This window comes from Paramisgurnus dabryanus, chromosome 19, assembly GCF_030506205.2.
Source record: "Paramisgurnus dabryanus chromosome 19, PD_genome_1.1, whole genome shotgun sequence".
Lineage (NCBI taxonomy): Eukaryota > Metazoa > Chordata > Actinopteri > Cypriniformes > Cobitidae > Paramisgurnus > Paramisgurnus dabryanus.
Genome location: NC_133355.1, coordinates 27,360,149 through 27,375,950, shown reverse-complemented (window position 1 = coordinate 27,375,950; position 15,802 = coordinate 27,360,149). Strand labels below are relative to the sequence as shown.

Here is a 15,802-nt window from a genome sequence, read left to right as displayed (position 1 = left end):
GAACCTCAAGAACGCGCATTCGCGCAGGATCATTTGAAATTACTGTAGAGATGAGCGAGAGAGAGAGAAAGAGAGGTAAGAATGGTGCCCATGTCGAAAAAACTTAATAGAAGTCTAGAAACAAAGTATTAAAGTATGTATAGCCATGTCACTCATCTCATTACAAAATGTTAACTAGATAACTGGATACAACTGATTGTATAGTTTAATAAAATAATGTATTTTGATTATACAAATAAATTACAACCTAACTATAGTGATTGTTTAACTAACTGCTGACCAGCTTAGGGAATCTCTATGGCTAATTTATAAGACATATTGCTGAATCAGTATGTTGTTTTTCTTGTTAATTGAGTCTTTTTGGGTAGTCTATCATATGCCTAGAATTAGTCAAGGAGGTTGATTCTTATAACTTCCTTCAAAGTTTGATCAATTGTGCATAATGACATGTGCACCAAATGCATATAGGGTGTCAGACTCATAGATTTGCATTATTTAAAGTTCAGGTTTTAATGTTTGGGTCAACCTGTGGCACAGCTTTAAAGCTGAAAGTTATAAAATCCTATCAGAGATACAAAATGTCATTGAAACACACCAGTGGCTTTGCTGTCATCAGGATTAAACATGTTACCCCTCGAACCCTCCCTCCCAACAGAGCCTCCCCACAAAACAAACCCCAATTTAACCCCTGAACATATATACTATATATTCATTATTTTTAACACATCTGTAGTTATGCACTGGCACAGAGTTAGACTCTTTTGACTCCACACAGAAACAGCAATGCGTGCGGCATGACATAAGGAGCATCCTGGTTCTGTTTTTTCGCTCTTTATTCTTTTTTTTATGTATTATAGAAGTATCGGATCGGGACTCGGTATCGGCAGATACTCAAAATCAAATGACTCGGACTCGGACTCGAGGGCAAAAAAACCTGATCGGGACATCCCTAGACATAACCCTTTTTAATGGCATATTACATTTCTCTTTGCAAGAAGAAATATATTTTGTGCTTATTTATTTGATTCTCTATCAAAACAATAATATACCTAATTTATAGTAGAGCCCGACCGATTTATCGTTTTGCCGATTTTATCGGCCGATATGAGCATGTCGCAGATATATCTGTATCGGCGTATAAGCCGCAGATATGCGCCGATATGAACGTTTGTTACAGAACACATTAAATGCATTTGAAAGATGTAAGTACTTGTTTGTCCAGCAGAGTGCGCCATACTGGTTGCTAATGGCGACCCAGATCACTCACTGTAGTGACACCAGCCAATCCCCCACCCCCTTCACTTCAGTTCAGTCAGTCAGTCTCTCAGTTCAGGTGGCTGCAGTCACGCAGTGTCTTCTTCACAACATTTTTACACCTGGTATTAAGACGCGCTTTGGTCGATTGGATTATAAATGGACAAGAGAGACGCATTCCCGCTTACATTTGGTGTTTTTAATCCGTCTCTTTGTCGACTTGCGAGTTAAAACGAAGCGGGAGAAATGACGCGAGACGGAGAAATGACACGTTTAAACTACGCGCAGCCGTGCACTTATATAACACTATATGAGATTACTGCTGCTTGTGTTGTTAGTTAACACGCTCATTTCAGAGCAATTGATTCAATAAGCTAGCGCAACTCTACACCCTTGCTAAATAAAAGAGGCGGAGCGAAGACGCATTAGTTTTATTAAAGTCTAAAGTTTGCACGGAACCCTGGGTTTGTGTTATAAAAACGTTGTGCACAACATTAAACATAGTGTACATTAGTATATGCTCCGTCAAGCATTGTCTTCGTAACTGTGAGTGGCTAACTAATTTGTGAAGTACACAACTTACTGTAAAGCTAATATTAATCAATGACTTCATAAGTTTCTCTTTATAACGTTATTCTTGTCAAAACTGCAAATGATGCAAGTTTTATGTATTTTGTTCTCTTTGTGTTTTAAAGTTATTTATAATAAGTCAAGTTTACTGTTTAGTGCACTGATATCCAACTAATTTTGGATAATAAAGTTTATTGTTAACTTCTTGCCTATAGTACATATCTTTGTCACATCAATATAAGTGTTGGATCACCACATTTGTGAGTGATCATTGCATTGCATTGTATTTATTCATAGTATATTATGTTAAAGTATATAGTGTATTCTATGTACAGTACTTTAGTATAATATACTGTAGTATATACTGAACTATAATGTACACATAAAGAATATCGGCCGATATATCGTTATCGGTCTTTTTTACTCCCTAATATCTGTATCGGCATCGGCCCGAAAAAACGCATATCGGTCGGGCTCTAATTTATAGTTAGTTTCATTTCTACAAATGGTGCAAACTCTGCTAGATTATAGATAGATAGATATAGATGGATATAGATGGATCGGCCCCAAAAATGCTGATCGGAGCATCTCTAAATTAGACCAATGTTTCATGATTTTACCTGCACCTGCACAGATTCAGGACCACCAAAAGATTAAACCAATTATAAATATCTGCAGGTTTATTCTCTTTCAGATTGTTTAATTACAACACCAAGATGGAGATGGTTCAGGAGGAGTGGGGTTAATGTTGCTCTTTATGCATTGAGTGACTGAGCCAGTCTGTCTGCGTTTGCTCATGCGTTAAATGCTTTTGGAAGAAACTATTTCCCTCTTTTGCCAAACACACAGCTAAATTCAATTTGAGTTAAGTGGATAAAAATCCATATGTGTCTATCTGTCTGGCCGTCTAGGACTGGCGGCAGAGCACATGCCCGCTGTGATGTCTGTATTCAACCCAGCGCATAAGCAACCTTGCCAGAGCCTAAGATCTGCTTGCCATCCAGTTAAACTCCTGAACTGGTCTCTTGACGCAGTCTGAGTCGAGAAATAGAGGCAATGTGTCTCGTTTATTCTCTGTTGCTCATTCTCTTTTGGCGCCCTGTTGTACATTTAACGGTCCCCTTGATCTACCTTCCTAGAATAAAAAAAACTATGAAGAAAGGAGGTGAGGAAAAGAGTGAAGATGTAGGTGGGGTGGGTTGTTGAGTGCAGCACTGGGCGATTGAGAAAGCTTCCTCCAAGATGACAATATGATAGCGCTAAAGCTGAGGGGAAAACTGCGTTTATTTGGCTAGATTTATTGAGCAACTTTTGGAAGAGAGGAGGAAGAAGGGATGAAAAGATGAAAAGATGCAGGAGATACTGGAAGTGTTAAAGCCTTTGACTATGGAGTGTTGAAACTGAAGGGTGAAAATTGAAGTTCCACTCTGCACCAATCTTTGAATTGTTGCCTGGCCTTCCCTCAATGCCTTTCACCTAACACATTACTTATTTGCAGAAACTGTTCTTTTGCAACAAACTTGGTAGAAGCTTTGTGTTAGCAACATGACGTGTCTCCGTAGACTTCAATTGCATGGCTCGACAATAAGGTTATACCTTACTTGCCCGATCGGGCCAGTGCTGCACTGTCTTGAAAGCTCATAATTTCCACATGTTTTGAGGCCTTGCCAATTTAAATATTCATTCAAAGATGACGCAATTCTTCTCAAGACAAAGTGCGTGACGCGGCATAACCTGTAAAAATATGGATGTAGTGTCCATGATGTCACCCATAGGTTTTTGAAGAGCTTTTTTGAAGCCAATAGTTGGTGGAGCCTGCCGTCGCCATCTTGGCCACGTGTCACAGCGCATCACTGAAAATAGGTAAAGAGGCGGAACGTGGGTGAAGCTGAAGTGCCTTGTTTCTGAAACAATGCCTGCCTAACTCAACAGTAGTGAAAGAAGTTGCAGTTCACTCGTCACTCAAGTGACCACGCCCTAAATTATGCAGGACTTTAAGGCTTAATATAAATTAAACTGATGGGTTACAAAAAATGTATCCCCTCACAGTTGTCATGAAGGGCAAAATTAGCAATATAGACCAACAATACTTTAGGAGAGGGGGCTCCAGTGCATCGAGCCACCGTTTTAGACCCATCCAAATAATCCTTTGTAACGTGTTTCAGCATTATTTTATAACGTGTTTAGAAACAATTCTCTAAAATGACTTAACACAGACTTTATAACACCTGTGCAAAGAGCTGAACCATAACTTCTTGTTGCGATGACAGATGTGTTCTCACTACAACACTGGGTTCTAGAGACCAGAATGTCATATGGCGCTTTTCCATTGCATAAAACCCCACGGTTTAGTTTAGTTTGGGTCGGGTCAGCTTACTTTTGGGAGCTTTTCCATTGGGTGCAGTACGTAGTACCCGATACTTTTTTTCGTACCGCCTCGGTTGGGGTTCCAAGCGACCCGAGCTGATACCAAACGTGACGCGAAAACACAGTAGATCACTGATTGGTCTGAGAGAATCATCACGTCATCGCTATAATGTAAATATTAGCTTTAGCTTACTGCTAGCTTGCGCTGTCTCAAGCAAACATGTTGTTATCTGTGTTCTGCTATAAGTTTCCAAACACCCTTTTAGCGATGAAAAACATCCACAGGTTGAGAATCCGGGACACCATAACAGTTTTTTCCAGACTTGCAGTTTGTTGCGGCACATTCGCGACGTGCACGTCCGCATTATATATGCTTAAATGCAACTTGAATGAGGCTCAGCGGAGCGCTGTCGACTGACGCCACGGGTCGGGTGTTTGAACAGAAACTGTCATGTGAGACAGAGGTAGTTATAAACGCGATGTGCAAACATCTATTTGTGGTGGCCAATTTTAATTTTGTGGCAGACTGAGAAATAAATGAATGTATGGGAATGTACAGCGACGCTCTCACTTGTATGATGTCACAGCAGTAGGCAGCGTAAAAATAACGACACGCCTATAATCCCTCCCACTCCGAAGTGATACTAAACTTGATGGAAAAGCTGACCACGCCAAAGTGAGGTGAGCTGACCCGACCTAAACTAAACTAAACCGTGGGGTACTATGCAATGGAAAAGCGCCAATAGAGACTTGAAGGTGGGCTGCTTTGACCTGGACCACTTGGCAACCATCTGGCAAGCGTTGCATTGGGCAAGTCCTACTTGCATTTTTCTTTCTTTTTATACTCTGTTTTAGTATTAGACTAAATCATAGTTTGTGTTGTTTAGTTTAGCTTTCAGATAGGGGACATTTGTAGCCTATGTTTGATGTGTCAGGCTTGCTTTCGGTCATACTGTCACTTGTTCGATGTTAGGTCTTTCCATCAGACATCCCCTCCTCCTTCATGAATAGTGGGGAGCAGCTGTCTCGTGCATGGCCTGAGGTACTGTGTGGATCAACACTAAAGCCATTGTCTGGATACTCATCTGATTGTTGCAGGGTGGGTCACTGGATTCACTACCCCCTTTCCTTTTTAATTCACCGCCGTTTCCCTTGCCCCCCTTCAATTTCTTTTTTTTAATATACACACTCGTTCACACAGTCTCGAACAAAGAGAAATAGTCCTTTCCCCATTGGTGCTGTGGTGGATGAGCACACCGTCTTGTGACCACTTTGTCGTGCCTGTTTCCCTTTTTTGTTTTTCAGAGTCTTGTGTAGCACAAGTGCTGTGATTTGTAAAACCAACCACAGTTTAAGGTTGCTTCATTCCTGTTTTGTTTAGTCTTTCTGCATCTTTCCACTGCAGACCAGTAGTGCTCATCAATAATGACTTTCAATTAAAAACTGGCTTTCTAGAAACATGTTCATCGACACATTTAGGCAACCTCATGGGGTTGGGTTCTGCCGCATGGGGTTAGATGAAACATCAGACCAAAACAGCAAGATTTCTTGAGTGTACTGTCAACCAGAGACTTAAAATTTTTCAAAACTGTACTTGCGCCTGTTCCTTGTTTTTTTTTCATGTCATGTTGGTGTAAAAACAGAAAGAGAGAGAGCGATTTGAGAATGGAAATTGAGAACAGAAGGGACGAGCTGTCTGCTTGGAACTCAGGGTGGGCTGTGTATCAGTGTAAGCTGGTACAAGGCTTAAAAAAAGGGGGTTAGGAACGGGTGCAGGGAACAAAACCTGCTAATGCTGGCGGCACTTAAGAAACGTGGCCAAAATGAGAGCCCCATGACCAGGCTCAGAATTCACAGGGCCTTCTGTCTGTCCATACCACACACATTCACAGTCTTTTTCTCCTATGTCAGTGTAGCTTTGTCCTGAATGGGTGCTCAAAGGGGCCATATACAACCCTATATAATTGGAAAAATAGAGAGGCCTCCAATAGGGCAGTGACGATTAGCGATGCACCGATTGCAATTTTCTTGGCAGATTTTGGATATTTCTGTAGGTGTGACCTGCCGATACAGATTTTGGCAAATTCTGATTCTCTTTTTTAAGTATAATTGAGAGCATTTAGACTACAAACAAAAATCCACTTTTCTTTAATAAAAACTTTATTTTAATTATTTAACATTGTACTTTCTCCCAAACTGCATTAGATTACATAATGATCTTTCATTTGAAAAGAGCTCAAATTAATGTGCTCTCAAACTCGCACTGACATTGACATAATCTGACATTAAATCGATCTGAACAGATTAGTTAGTACTCCACCCTCTACTTCACATTATCAACTGTATTGTTAAACCAACATTGTCCCACATCCATCATTTGAACCCAATTACTATGTTTTTGGGAAACAGTTGTGACAAGCTAATTTGTTTTCTCCAACTATGTATTGTAACTGTGGTGGTTCAGCTGTGAGTTATGTCGTTGTTTGGGAAATGCACCCTTGAGCGGAGTCCTGCACACGGGCTGGTGAACTGGTGCAATAATATCAACGTGTCGTTTGCGGATGCAGGGCAAGAATCAATACAGGCACGGGCGGTTCAGGTAAAGGTACGGAATTAAATGAGTGCAACTGTGGATTTTGGGTCAGGAAATACTTCCACTGCGTGTGTGGCTGTGACGTTCTTGCTTGTGCAGCTGGTAATAAAAAGACAGGCTCGGAATTGGAATATCGTGAAAGTGACCAGTCGGTTACCAGTCTGGCCGATCATACGTTAAATCTACCAATCATGCATAAAATCGTCCTATTCCAAATTCTGGTCGTTTAATTGGTGCATCTCTAGTGACAATAGTCAGACATATGGCCGAAAGCAGACCTTCATGACGATAGTTGGCATTATAGTTTCTTCTTATTCTTATTATCATCAACATTAACTTTCCTAGCATGAGAGGGCTTTTGGGCTTCATCTGCACAAGAGCGCTTGTAATGCGCGCCACATGGGCTCCTTCTCACACCTAAACTTGTAATGCGCAGTCTCTTGCTTGCACCTGAACGTGCGCAGCAGGGACTCCTTCTAGCACCTGAGCTTGTTATAAGTGAGGCGCTGACATTTCCTTGCACTAGAGAGGTTGTTAGGCGCGCAGGGGTTTAAAGCCAGTGAGTGTGTTATTCCCGCTCCCTAGTACGCAGGAAATTTCAGAGCACCTGGGCATCAATGATGTGCTCGGAATAATGACATCAGTTTTAAGAAGGTTGTGGGTGTGACAGCGTTATCAGCTGCACTTAGAGTAAATCCTCTTCTTTTTATGTCCATCAATCCAGTGGCTTGTCATAAATGAGTAAACTATTACCCCACCCCCTGATACTATCGTGAATTGCAATTTCATCAGCTGATGATGAGACACTCTCATTATCGGGAATATCGCGCCACAGTACAATGCATCATGCAAAATTTTCAGTTTGCGCAGAAGATGCAATTGAGCTTTTACGCATTTGCGTCGATTGTGGCACCTAGTTTGCATCATTCACAATGCCCAGCACAAATTAGAGTCTGTTTGCCTCTTCGCATTGACTTTGTATGTAATTTACTCGCTTAAATATAAATCCGCTTTTGGGCCGCACTCACACTATCCAAACCACGCCTGGTGCTCGGTTGACCTCCAAAGCCTGATTTCATTTGGCTAGTGTGTTCGCTCTGTATCGTGCCCAGGTGTGGTTTGGTTAATTAAGCACTGACCGGCTTGCAAAAGTAGAGACCTCAATTGCGCAACCACTCACCTTCATCTGCTTTCGTAAGAACCTTCTGATGTGCGCAGCAGGGTAACGTGAGTGTCTGAGCTGCACATGCGACAGATCAACTAAGCAATATGATAGGCATGTGAGAGGGCTGTGTGTCATCGCACACCAAACAACTCAGAAAAAAAGCATTACAATGGGCTCTAGTATTAAGAATGCACTTTACTTCCTGTTTTATTCAAAACAATCACATAATAATGACGAAAGCGTGCCTGGGCTCAGATCGATAAAAGTACAGTGTGAGTGTTTGCTGTTGGGGGAGTAGTGGGGGGACATTCACGCTGGGGCACGCTTTGGTTGGTTTAGCCCTAGTGTGAGTGCGCATTTGGTGTGTACATAACACTACAGGCGAGCCTTTTAACATGGGTGGAGTGCTGGTTAAAACGGCAAATTCTTGCGAATTTTTCTATTATGTAGCATGGTCGTTTGTGGTGCTTTTTCTGCACAAAAAAATATAGCGAGCAAAACTGTTGAATTGTTGAAAAACTCTTCCTGCCATTCGAGTCTACAGACGACTGAGAAACCTTTAATGTGTTTACTGACCCAACTCTGCATTTACTTTTATTTCAAGATCATAGACAGCTGTTATCAATTTCAAGTTTTTACGGAGTTGAAGTCAAGATATTTTGTTAAAGAAGGCAGGATCTGAAAAGCGAGTGTTTTACTCATGCAGTAATAAAACAACAGCTGTACGTTGCCAAGTGCTGGGGCGATTGTTAAGGTCCTCTTTGTGTTTTAATCACACAACTTTATTAGTGTTAACTGTTGTGTTTTGGAAAGAATAGGGCAAGTGTCTGTCTTTGTTCTTGTGCTCTCCTCCTTCACCCCACTGAGATTTTCCTGGCAGGGATGTCCTGTGGTGAACACGGGGGAAAGGATCTCAATAATTCAGCAGTTTCTTTCCAACTTGCCAAAATTGGCACGCAAGGGCAGAGGAGTTGGTAAACTGCTCTGAATGTAGCTGTAGCTGGCATGCATGTCCTTGAAGGTGAAATTCTTCACATGCTTTCAGAAGTGCCGTGAACGGCCACATCGTAGACATTTTGGTACAGGCGCCTTTTAAGATTTGAAAGTGGCCTTTAATTGTTACCATTTTTATGTAATATAAAAGCTCAGGTACCACAACAAAGTTTCCCAAACCTTTGAATTCACCAACCTACCTAGACGCTTATAATCTATATTATTAAACATAGCTTTTATTTTCCATATTTCCTTTCCTTGCTAGAAGTCTAGTGTTACCGAGGTAGTGATCTTTGTTTTTACTTCCGTCTCACTGGGGTTTTTGAAATGAGTCGCCTGAGGGATTTATATAGTAATCATGTCATAATGAATGTCAAAACAAGTAAAAACAAATGAAGCGTGTTAGAGAATCTCTTTTTGGGGAATTTTAATCCAAGATGACCTGGAATAACCTCCTAACCTCTTCATTGTTGTATGTGATCACTGATTGGCTGTGGTTGGTCTCTCGCCGCAGGTATACAAAGGGCTGAATATCATCACCAATAAGGTTACAGAGGAGGAACAAGCGCAGTGTCTCCATCACATGATCAGCTTTGTGGATCCAGTGGTCAGTGGATACACGGTGGTGGACTTCAGAAATAAAGCTCTCTCTCTCATATCCTTTCTGTTACTGCACTGAAAAATATCAGACTGCATCAAATGAAATTATTTAAGGTATATTGTTGTCTCATTAAAGGTCTAATTGTGGCATGAGTCAGCAGCTTGGTCTTAAAGACACACTTTTATTATATCATTTGTCTGCATTTTGAGGGTAGTTTTAAGTCATACAAAAAAGATTTTGTAGTGTCATGCTCCTGATGAAAAGCCACATTTTCAGGAAATTTGTCTTGGAGTAATGCACACCTGATTTTAAAGCAATATGTCCCTCACAAAAAAATTATATGCACAAAATGTACTCCCTTACTGTTATCTAAGGTGTGTCTGTGACTCGTTTTAGCCAAGCACAATCAATGTGCTATTAAAACAATACTCCATCAAAAAATTTAAATATCCCCTGATTTACCCTTGTGACATAACTCCAGTGGGTTAATAAAGGACTTCTGAGGGTAATCGATGCGATTTTGTAAGAGAAATATCCACATCTGTGAAGGATCATTTTAAGTTAATTATGCTATTTCTGGAGGTTTAAAAAAATTATGAAAATCAAGTAATTGATACGCATGCACATTTCTTGAGTATATTTAATTTTTACAATAATATTCCTAATATTTTTACAAATTCACAATAATATTTCCATATCGTTTTTATGTAATATCAGAAGAATAATTGTTAATTCCAACAATTGGAAACAGAAATACAAATCAAAATCTTGCCCCAGAAAAAATGAATATCTCCAATAACCACAAATGACTGACATTCTGCCAAATTGAGAAACTTGATTTTGTTCATTTTATTGGAAGTTTAGAGACTTTCGACTAGGGATGCTCCGATCAGGATTTTTGCAGCCGATACGGATTACCGATTTGTTGTCTTTGTGATCGGCTAATACCAATGTCGATACCGTTTCTTCACGCTGATATGCAAGCTCTTTGATGACTGTAACCGTTAAATTTTTTTCTAGAAAAAGTAATACCACAAATGTTGCCTTTGTTATATTACTTGCAGTAATTAGGTATATTATTGTTTTATTATACCACGGGTCTGTTGAATGCTTTATTCTGATTGCTTGAGAAATGTTCCGTGGGTATGCATTATTATTTGATAACCGCACACCTAACTTGTCAAATGTCTTAAAAATAGGCACCAGAGCAATGTTTGTGGTAACCGTGGTATAAGAGGAATAATTGACTTCGGTCCTTTGAAAATAATGCACACCCAAGGTGCAATGCGGCACGACGCGTCGCGCTGTTAGGACCGGAGCGTGTCCTCATAGAAAATACAAATATCTTTTTAATGGCAAAGAGACAAATCCAAATCTGCACACCGTGTTTATGCTCACACGGCATAAAAATGTTCTCTAACCCCAGCCGTATTCAGGAGGCCTATGATGACAAAAGTAAACTGAAAGATCGGTTCACGAAATCGGGAAATTTAGCGAGTACCGATCGAGTCATTTAATGCCGTTATCGGCCGATTTCGATCTGCGGCCAATCGATCGGAGCATCCCTTTTTTCAGCAACACGGGCGACAGTGACTATTGGTGACAGGAAGTAGCCGTGTCCAGCTATGTGACAAAGTATAGAAAAGTTCTAATTTATTCAAATGACTTTTGGGAGCGACTGCCAATTAGAGCAAAGTAGTGTTTTTTTCGTAATCCGTCTTCCGTCATTTATTGAGAGGACGGTAACTTGTTTGTAGTTGTTTGTAGTTGTTACTAGGACAAACAAAATGAAGAACGCCTTCTAATGACCTCATTAAAAGATACAGGCGACACACAGTGACAGAGTTGTTGGAGGTGTGCACATTGCAATAAATTGACCAATGTAAACTGTCCGGCCGGACAGCTTACATTGGTTAACTGCTCTCATCAAATTCCCGTACACTTGAAAATCCACCTCGCGATCGCGTCTCCACCCCATCGCTCACCACCCCGCCCCTCTCGTGCCTGCGACATGACATTTGTGTCAGTGTATGTTAGCTAGCGAAGCAGCAACATCTCACTAATGGAAAAAACTAACCGACAGCAGCAAGCTTCTTGTCCCTACAGTAAAGGTTAGAAGAAAAGGGAAGTCTGTAGAGGAAAGAGCAGAGGTAAAAAAAAGTGTGAAAAACGCCGGACTCTAAGTAGAATCAATAAAGGGTCCGCAATTGACCGTTGGAGGAAGCTTCAGGGAGATTTGGGGCTGAAAACCGACGCCGACACGGCGGACTTTTTGTTGAACAGGTACGCATCTATTTATAATTTTATTGTGTGAGGTAAAATAAATATATTTTTATCAGTCTGACAACATGCTGCCGGTCGGCAGTGGAATGTTAGCCGTTTAGCATCGCGTATCACTGGTCAAAGTAATTATATGTACAAAGATTGTGTGCGGTGTTACATAATCTTTTTATCAGTCTGGTAACAACATGCTCATGCTGCCGGTCGGCATTGGAATGTTAGCCGTTTAGCATCGCGTATCACAGGTCAAAGTAATTATATTTACAAAGATTGTGTGCGGTGTTACATAAATCTTTTTATCAGTCTGGTAACAACATGCTCATGCTGCCGGTCGGCATTGGAATGTTAGCCGTTTAGCATCGCGTATCACGGGTCAAAGTAATTATATTTACAAAGTCATTCCTTGAAGCTCAGGAGGGGAAACGTATGCCAAACGTTGTTGTGAATGTAAATAACGTCAATTGCAATCATAATTGTAATTGTTCATTCCTTCAAGGCTTTATGTGTTTACTGCTCGGTAAATCTCTGTTCTGATGTTTACTACAAGTGATCAAAGCTTGAATGAGTGACGTTGTTCAGTTCGTTTCCCGGTGGGAGGGATCAGGTAGCACAGAGGGGCGGGATGAGTTTTTTAAAACTTACTAATCGCCTCAGGCTTTCTCAACCGATTTTCAACATCGTAGACTACAGCTTTAAATTACTTGGGGGATTTAACTTACAATTTTTTTAATCTAGTTGAATATTTTCAACTTGCGCGAAGACGTGTTTGAGGTGAATAGCATGTGTTTGCACGGCAATCGCCCTGCCCGATTTACTTATTCGCGCTGCACGTTTTTTTTTTTTTTTGTGCCCCCAGATTCGCGCCATTCGCCCTGCGCAAGTTCGCGTCTTTTCGCATCTTTGCATTGACTTTTTATGTAATCTACTCATGCAAATCATTGAACTCCATTTGGTGTGTATGCCCCATAAAGTACAGCATGCTGTCTGGGTGCCAGAACCACCCTCACAGAAGATGTATCTTCATATTCATCCCTTTAAAAATAACCACCGCTAAAGAAAACTCTGTAGTTGACCTTATTAACCTGCTTTTTATTACTCACAGTGGTGATGAATCGATTACGTTTATTTGACAGCCCTCCCTAAATATACACATTTCATTTTATTATCTTTCTTTGTATAGATGAAATTAATGAGCCATTACTCAGCCTTTTAAGATCTCAGTCTTAATGAGAGCTCTGACTAATTGTTCATCTAAAATGTCTCTTTGACATGGCTTTTGTGCGACTGTCTCAAGTATGCAATCTTTTCATTTCTCAACTTTTGTGGAATTTGGCATTTCTCAGCGCACCACGTGAATGGCTGTGGCATTTTCTGTGTCGCGCTAGCTTGTACTCTCTCCAGACACTTGCGGCACGCTCTTTCTGTAAACTTAAGGGCATAACTGGAAAAGCATGCATTAGATGAGGGGGGAAAAAGAGAGAGAGAGAGAGCCATCGCTGTCCTCGATTTCCTCGCCCGCCTGCTGCAGATGTTTGTGAGAGATGAGGAGGATATTATTAGCTGAGGGAGATGCTGCTGCGTCTGTGTGTGTGTAGAGGTGGGGCGGCACTCGTTGTGTCTGCAGCATCACTCCTCCAGACATAAGTGCACTCGTTCACCTCGCACACTTCTCCATGAGTGCCGACTGATGGGTTTAGCTAACCTCACTTAGGATATCTGGAGCCAAATGTGAATTGAAATAGGGCTGCGTTCTTAATTGAAAAAAAAAGTGATTGTAGTGATTAATTGTGAAGAAGGATTCAAGTCAGTGTTTCTCTTCTTCTTATGTAAAAATTCCTGTTTACAAACTGTTTATAGTGGCAGATAAAAACGGCAGCATATGTGGCTTGCACTAACCACACACAAAAACAAAATTTTAACATTTTGTTAACCAAAATAAATAACTGCAGTAACAATATCAAGGAAAGTAATCATAAACTTGTGTCATTCAGCCTGCACATGACTGTCATACGGGTCAGATATGCTCTGCCGTCTTTTTGTATTTTCATCTTAATCTTTGTGAGGATCGTGTCCACACCCCTCATATCTTCCTCTCACTGCATCTTTACTTATCGGTCCCTCACTATCTCAGTCTGTATCTGCTCCTCTCTCCTCCTCTTATTGGTCTCTGCACCACCATCCCTAGAGAGAACAGAGTGATGTGGGTGTGGTTGATCACGAAAAATCCAGTTCCAGATCGTATTTCCACCAAATAATTTTATACTTATGTGTTTATTAGCAGTTAGTTTATCCACATCTCCCATTTTTAGTATAGTCGTGTAAAAAAATATTTTATTTGTGAAATTTGTGTACATTCTGGTAAAAAATGTTTTTAGGGGTGATCCCATTTTTCAAACTTCAGTTAGCGTGTAATGTTGCGGTTAGAGAATAAATAATACCTGTAAAGTGATAAAGCTCAGAGTAATGACCGTGCAGTTTGTATTGTATGTAAAGAAAGTATGGCAGTTTTTCAATGAATATAATCTGTGTCGTCATCATGAAACCCGCCACAAAGAGTATGCTAGCTAGCGAGGGCTAGCAAGAGAAGACAGGAGTGAAGGATGAAAGGCGTACTGGCTGCACAAAAGAATGTATTCCTTTGCCAAACTCAGGTAAACCAGGCTGCTGTCCGAGCTAGCTATAAGGTAGCTCACCTAATAGCTACCCATGGAAAGCCGTTTACTGATGGGGACTTTGGCTGTGCCAGGCTAGTAGTCTCTACTACACAATGAGGCCTGCTGGTTGTCATTTTGGTCTGGGTCATACAATTCTATGTTATATAGCTGACCCGGGCCCCAAACACAGTCAGGAACGATAAAGTGGCCCCCAGAGAAAAAAGTTTGGTGACCCCTGCACTAAACAAACTACACAATCAGAATTTGTTACGTATTTCTGAAGGATGGACTTCAAAGAACAAGGAAGACATCAGACCGTTTTAAGGACTGTGAAAACAGCGGTATACACAAGTAAATTGTGTGAAAAATACAGCATTTTTTTTTTACACATGAAACATGAACACATGTTATATTGCGCTCTGTAGACACAATCAAAATAGTAATTTAAAATAGTATGTCTGTAGCTGCGTTTCCATTAAAGTTTTGCGCAAAACTTCAATACAAAAAAGTATAACGAAATGACAGAATTACCATGATTTTACCAGAATGAATTTACCAGTAAATTCAAAAATGTGCTTTTCACACATGCAGTGACGTTCTGTCTTTTTACCAGTAAGACATAATTCACACATCAGTATCAAAATAACGGTAAACTCTGAGAGAAAGCGGAAGTTACGTGTTGCTTGCGGCTGGCGAGCTCAGTGTTGTTTTTGTTAACAATGGCGGGTTATGACTTCCTATCCACGGTCCGTATTTTGTTGTTTTCACATTAGGCTTCACAGAGGGTGCGCTGAGGACGTCGACAAATAGATGGTAAGCTGTTTTAAACAACTTTGGTGAAGAAATGTCGGCGTAAACTTCAGGTGTGCTCGACTTTTAAGCCTCATGTGTGTGGAATCATCCGTAAACAGTGCGGGGGTAAACACGTCCTCTGTATATTAAAACATTATGATTGTCATGAAGCTTTCAGCGCGGTCTGACGTCGTCCGTTCTAAATGCCGGTAATCTATATTTTTTGTTCACACATAGTCTCAAGTGTGCCTCCGGTTAATGGCGATAACAACTGGCTTTTGTTTTGAAAGTCACGGCCACGCACTGCTTTCTTTTTCACATTTTTAATAATAATATTAATGAATCGTTTTTTTAATATCCAAAGTGTTTGCTAAGAGAGCAAAGAGATTGTAGCAAATAAGCACTGCTAATATCAAGCCCATTGCACTGAACGAGCACTAATAGCTCAAACAATGAAACAGTCCTTATTGTGTAAGATGACTCGAGATGTAAAAAAAGCTAAGCTGTAATGTAAAGTCACCCGTCACAGTGAC

General features: G+C 40.6%; 1 protein-coding gene across 3 annotated transcripts in view; it reads left to right on the top strand.

The window, feature by feature from the left end:
* trit1 (tRNA isopentenyltransferase 1) overlaps positions 1-15,802 on the top strand; it is a 61,388-nt gene that overhangs the window by 12,834 nt on the left and 32,752 nt on the right. For 2 of the 3 annotated variants that reach the window (XM_065294554.1, XM_065294553.1), the window contains exon 2: positions 9,457-9,600. The exons of the other annotated variant lie outside the window; for it this stretch is intronic. In XM_065294554.1, coding sequence (XP_065150626.1) covers positions 9,457-9,600 — 144 coding nt within the window. The remainder of the gene's footprint in view (positions 1-9,456; positions 9,601-15,802) is intronic. 3 annotated transcript variants of the gene reach the window in all.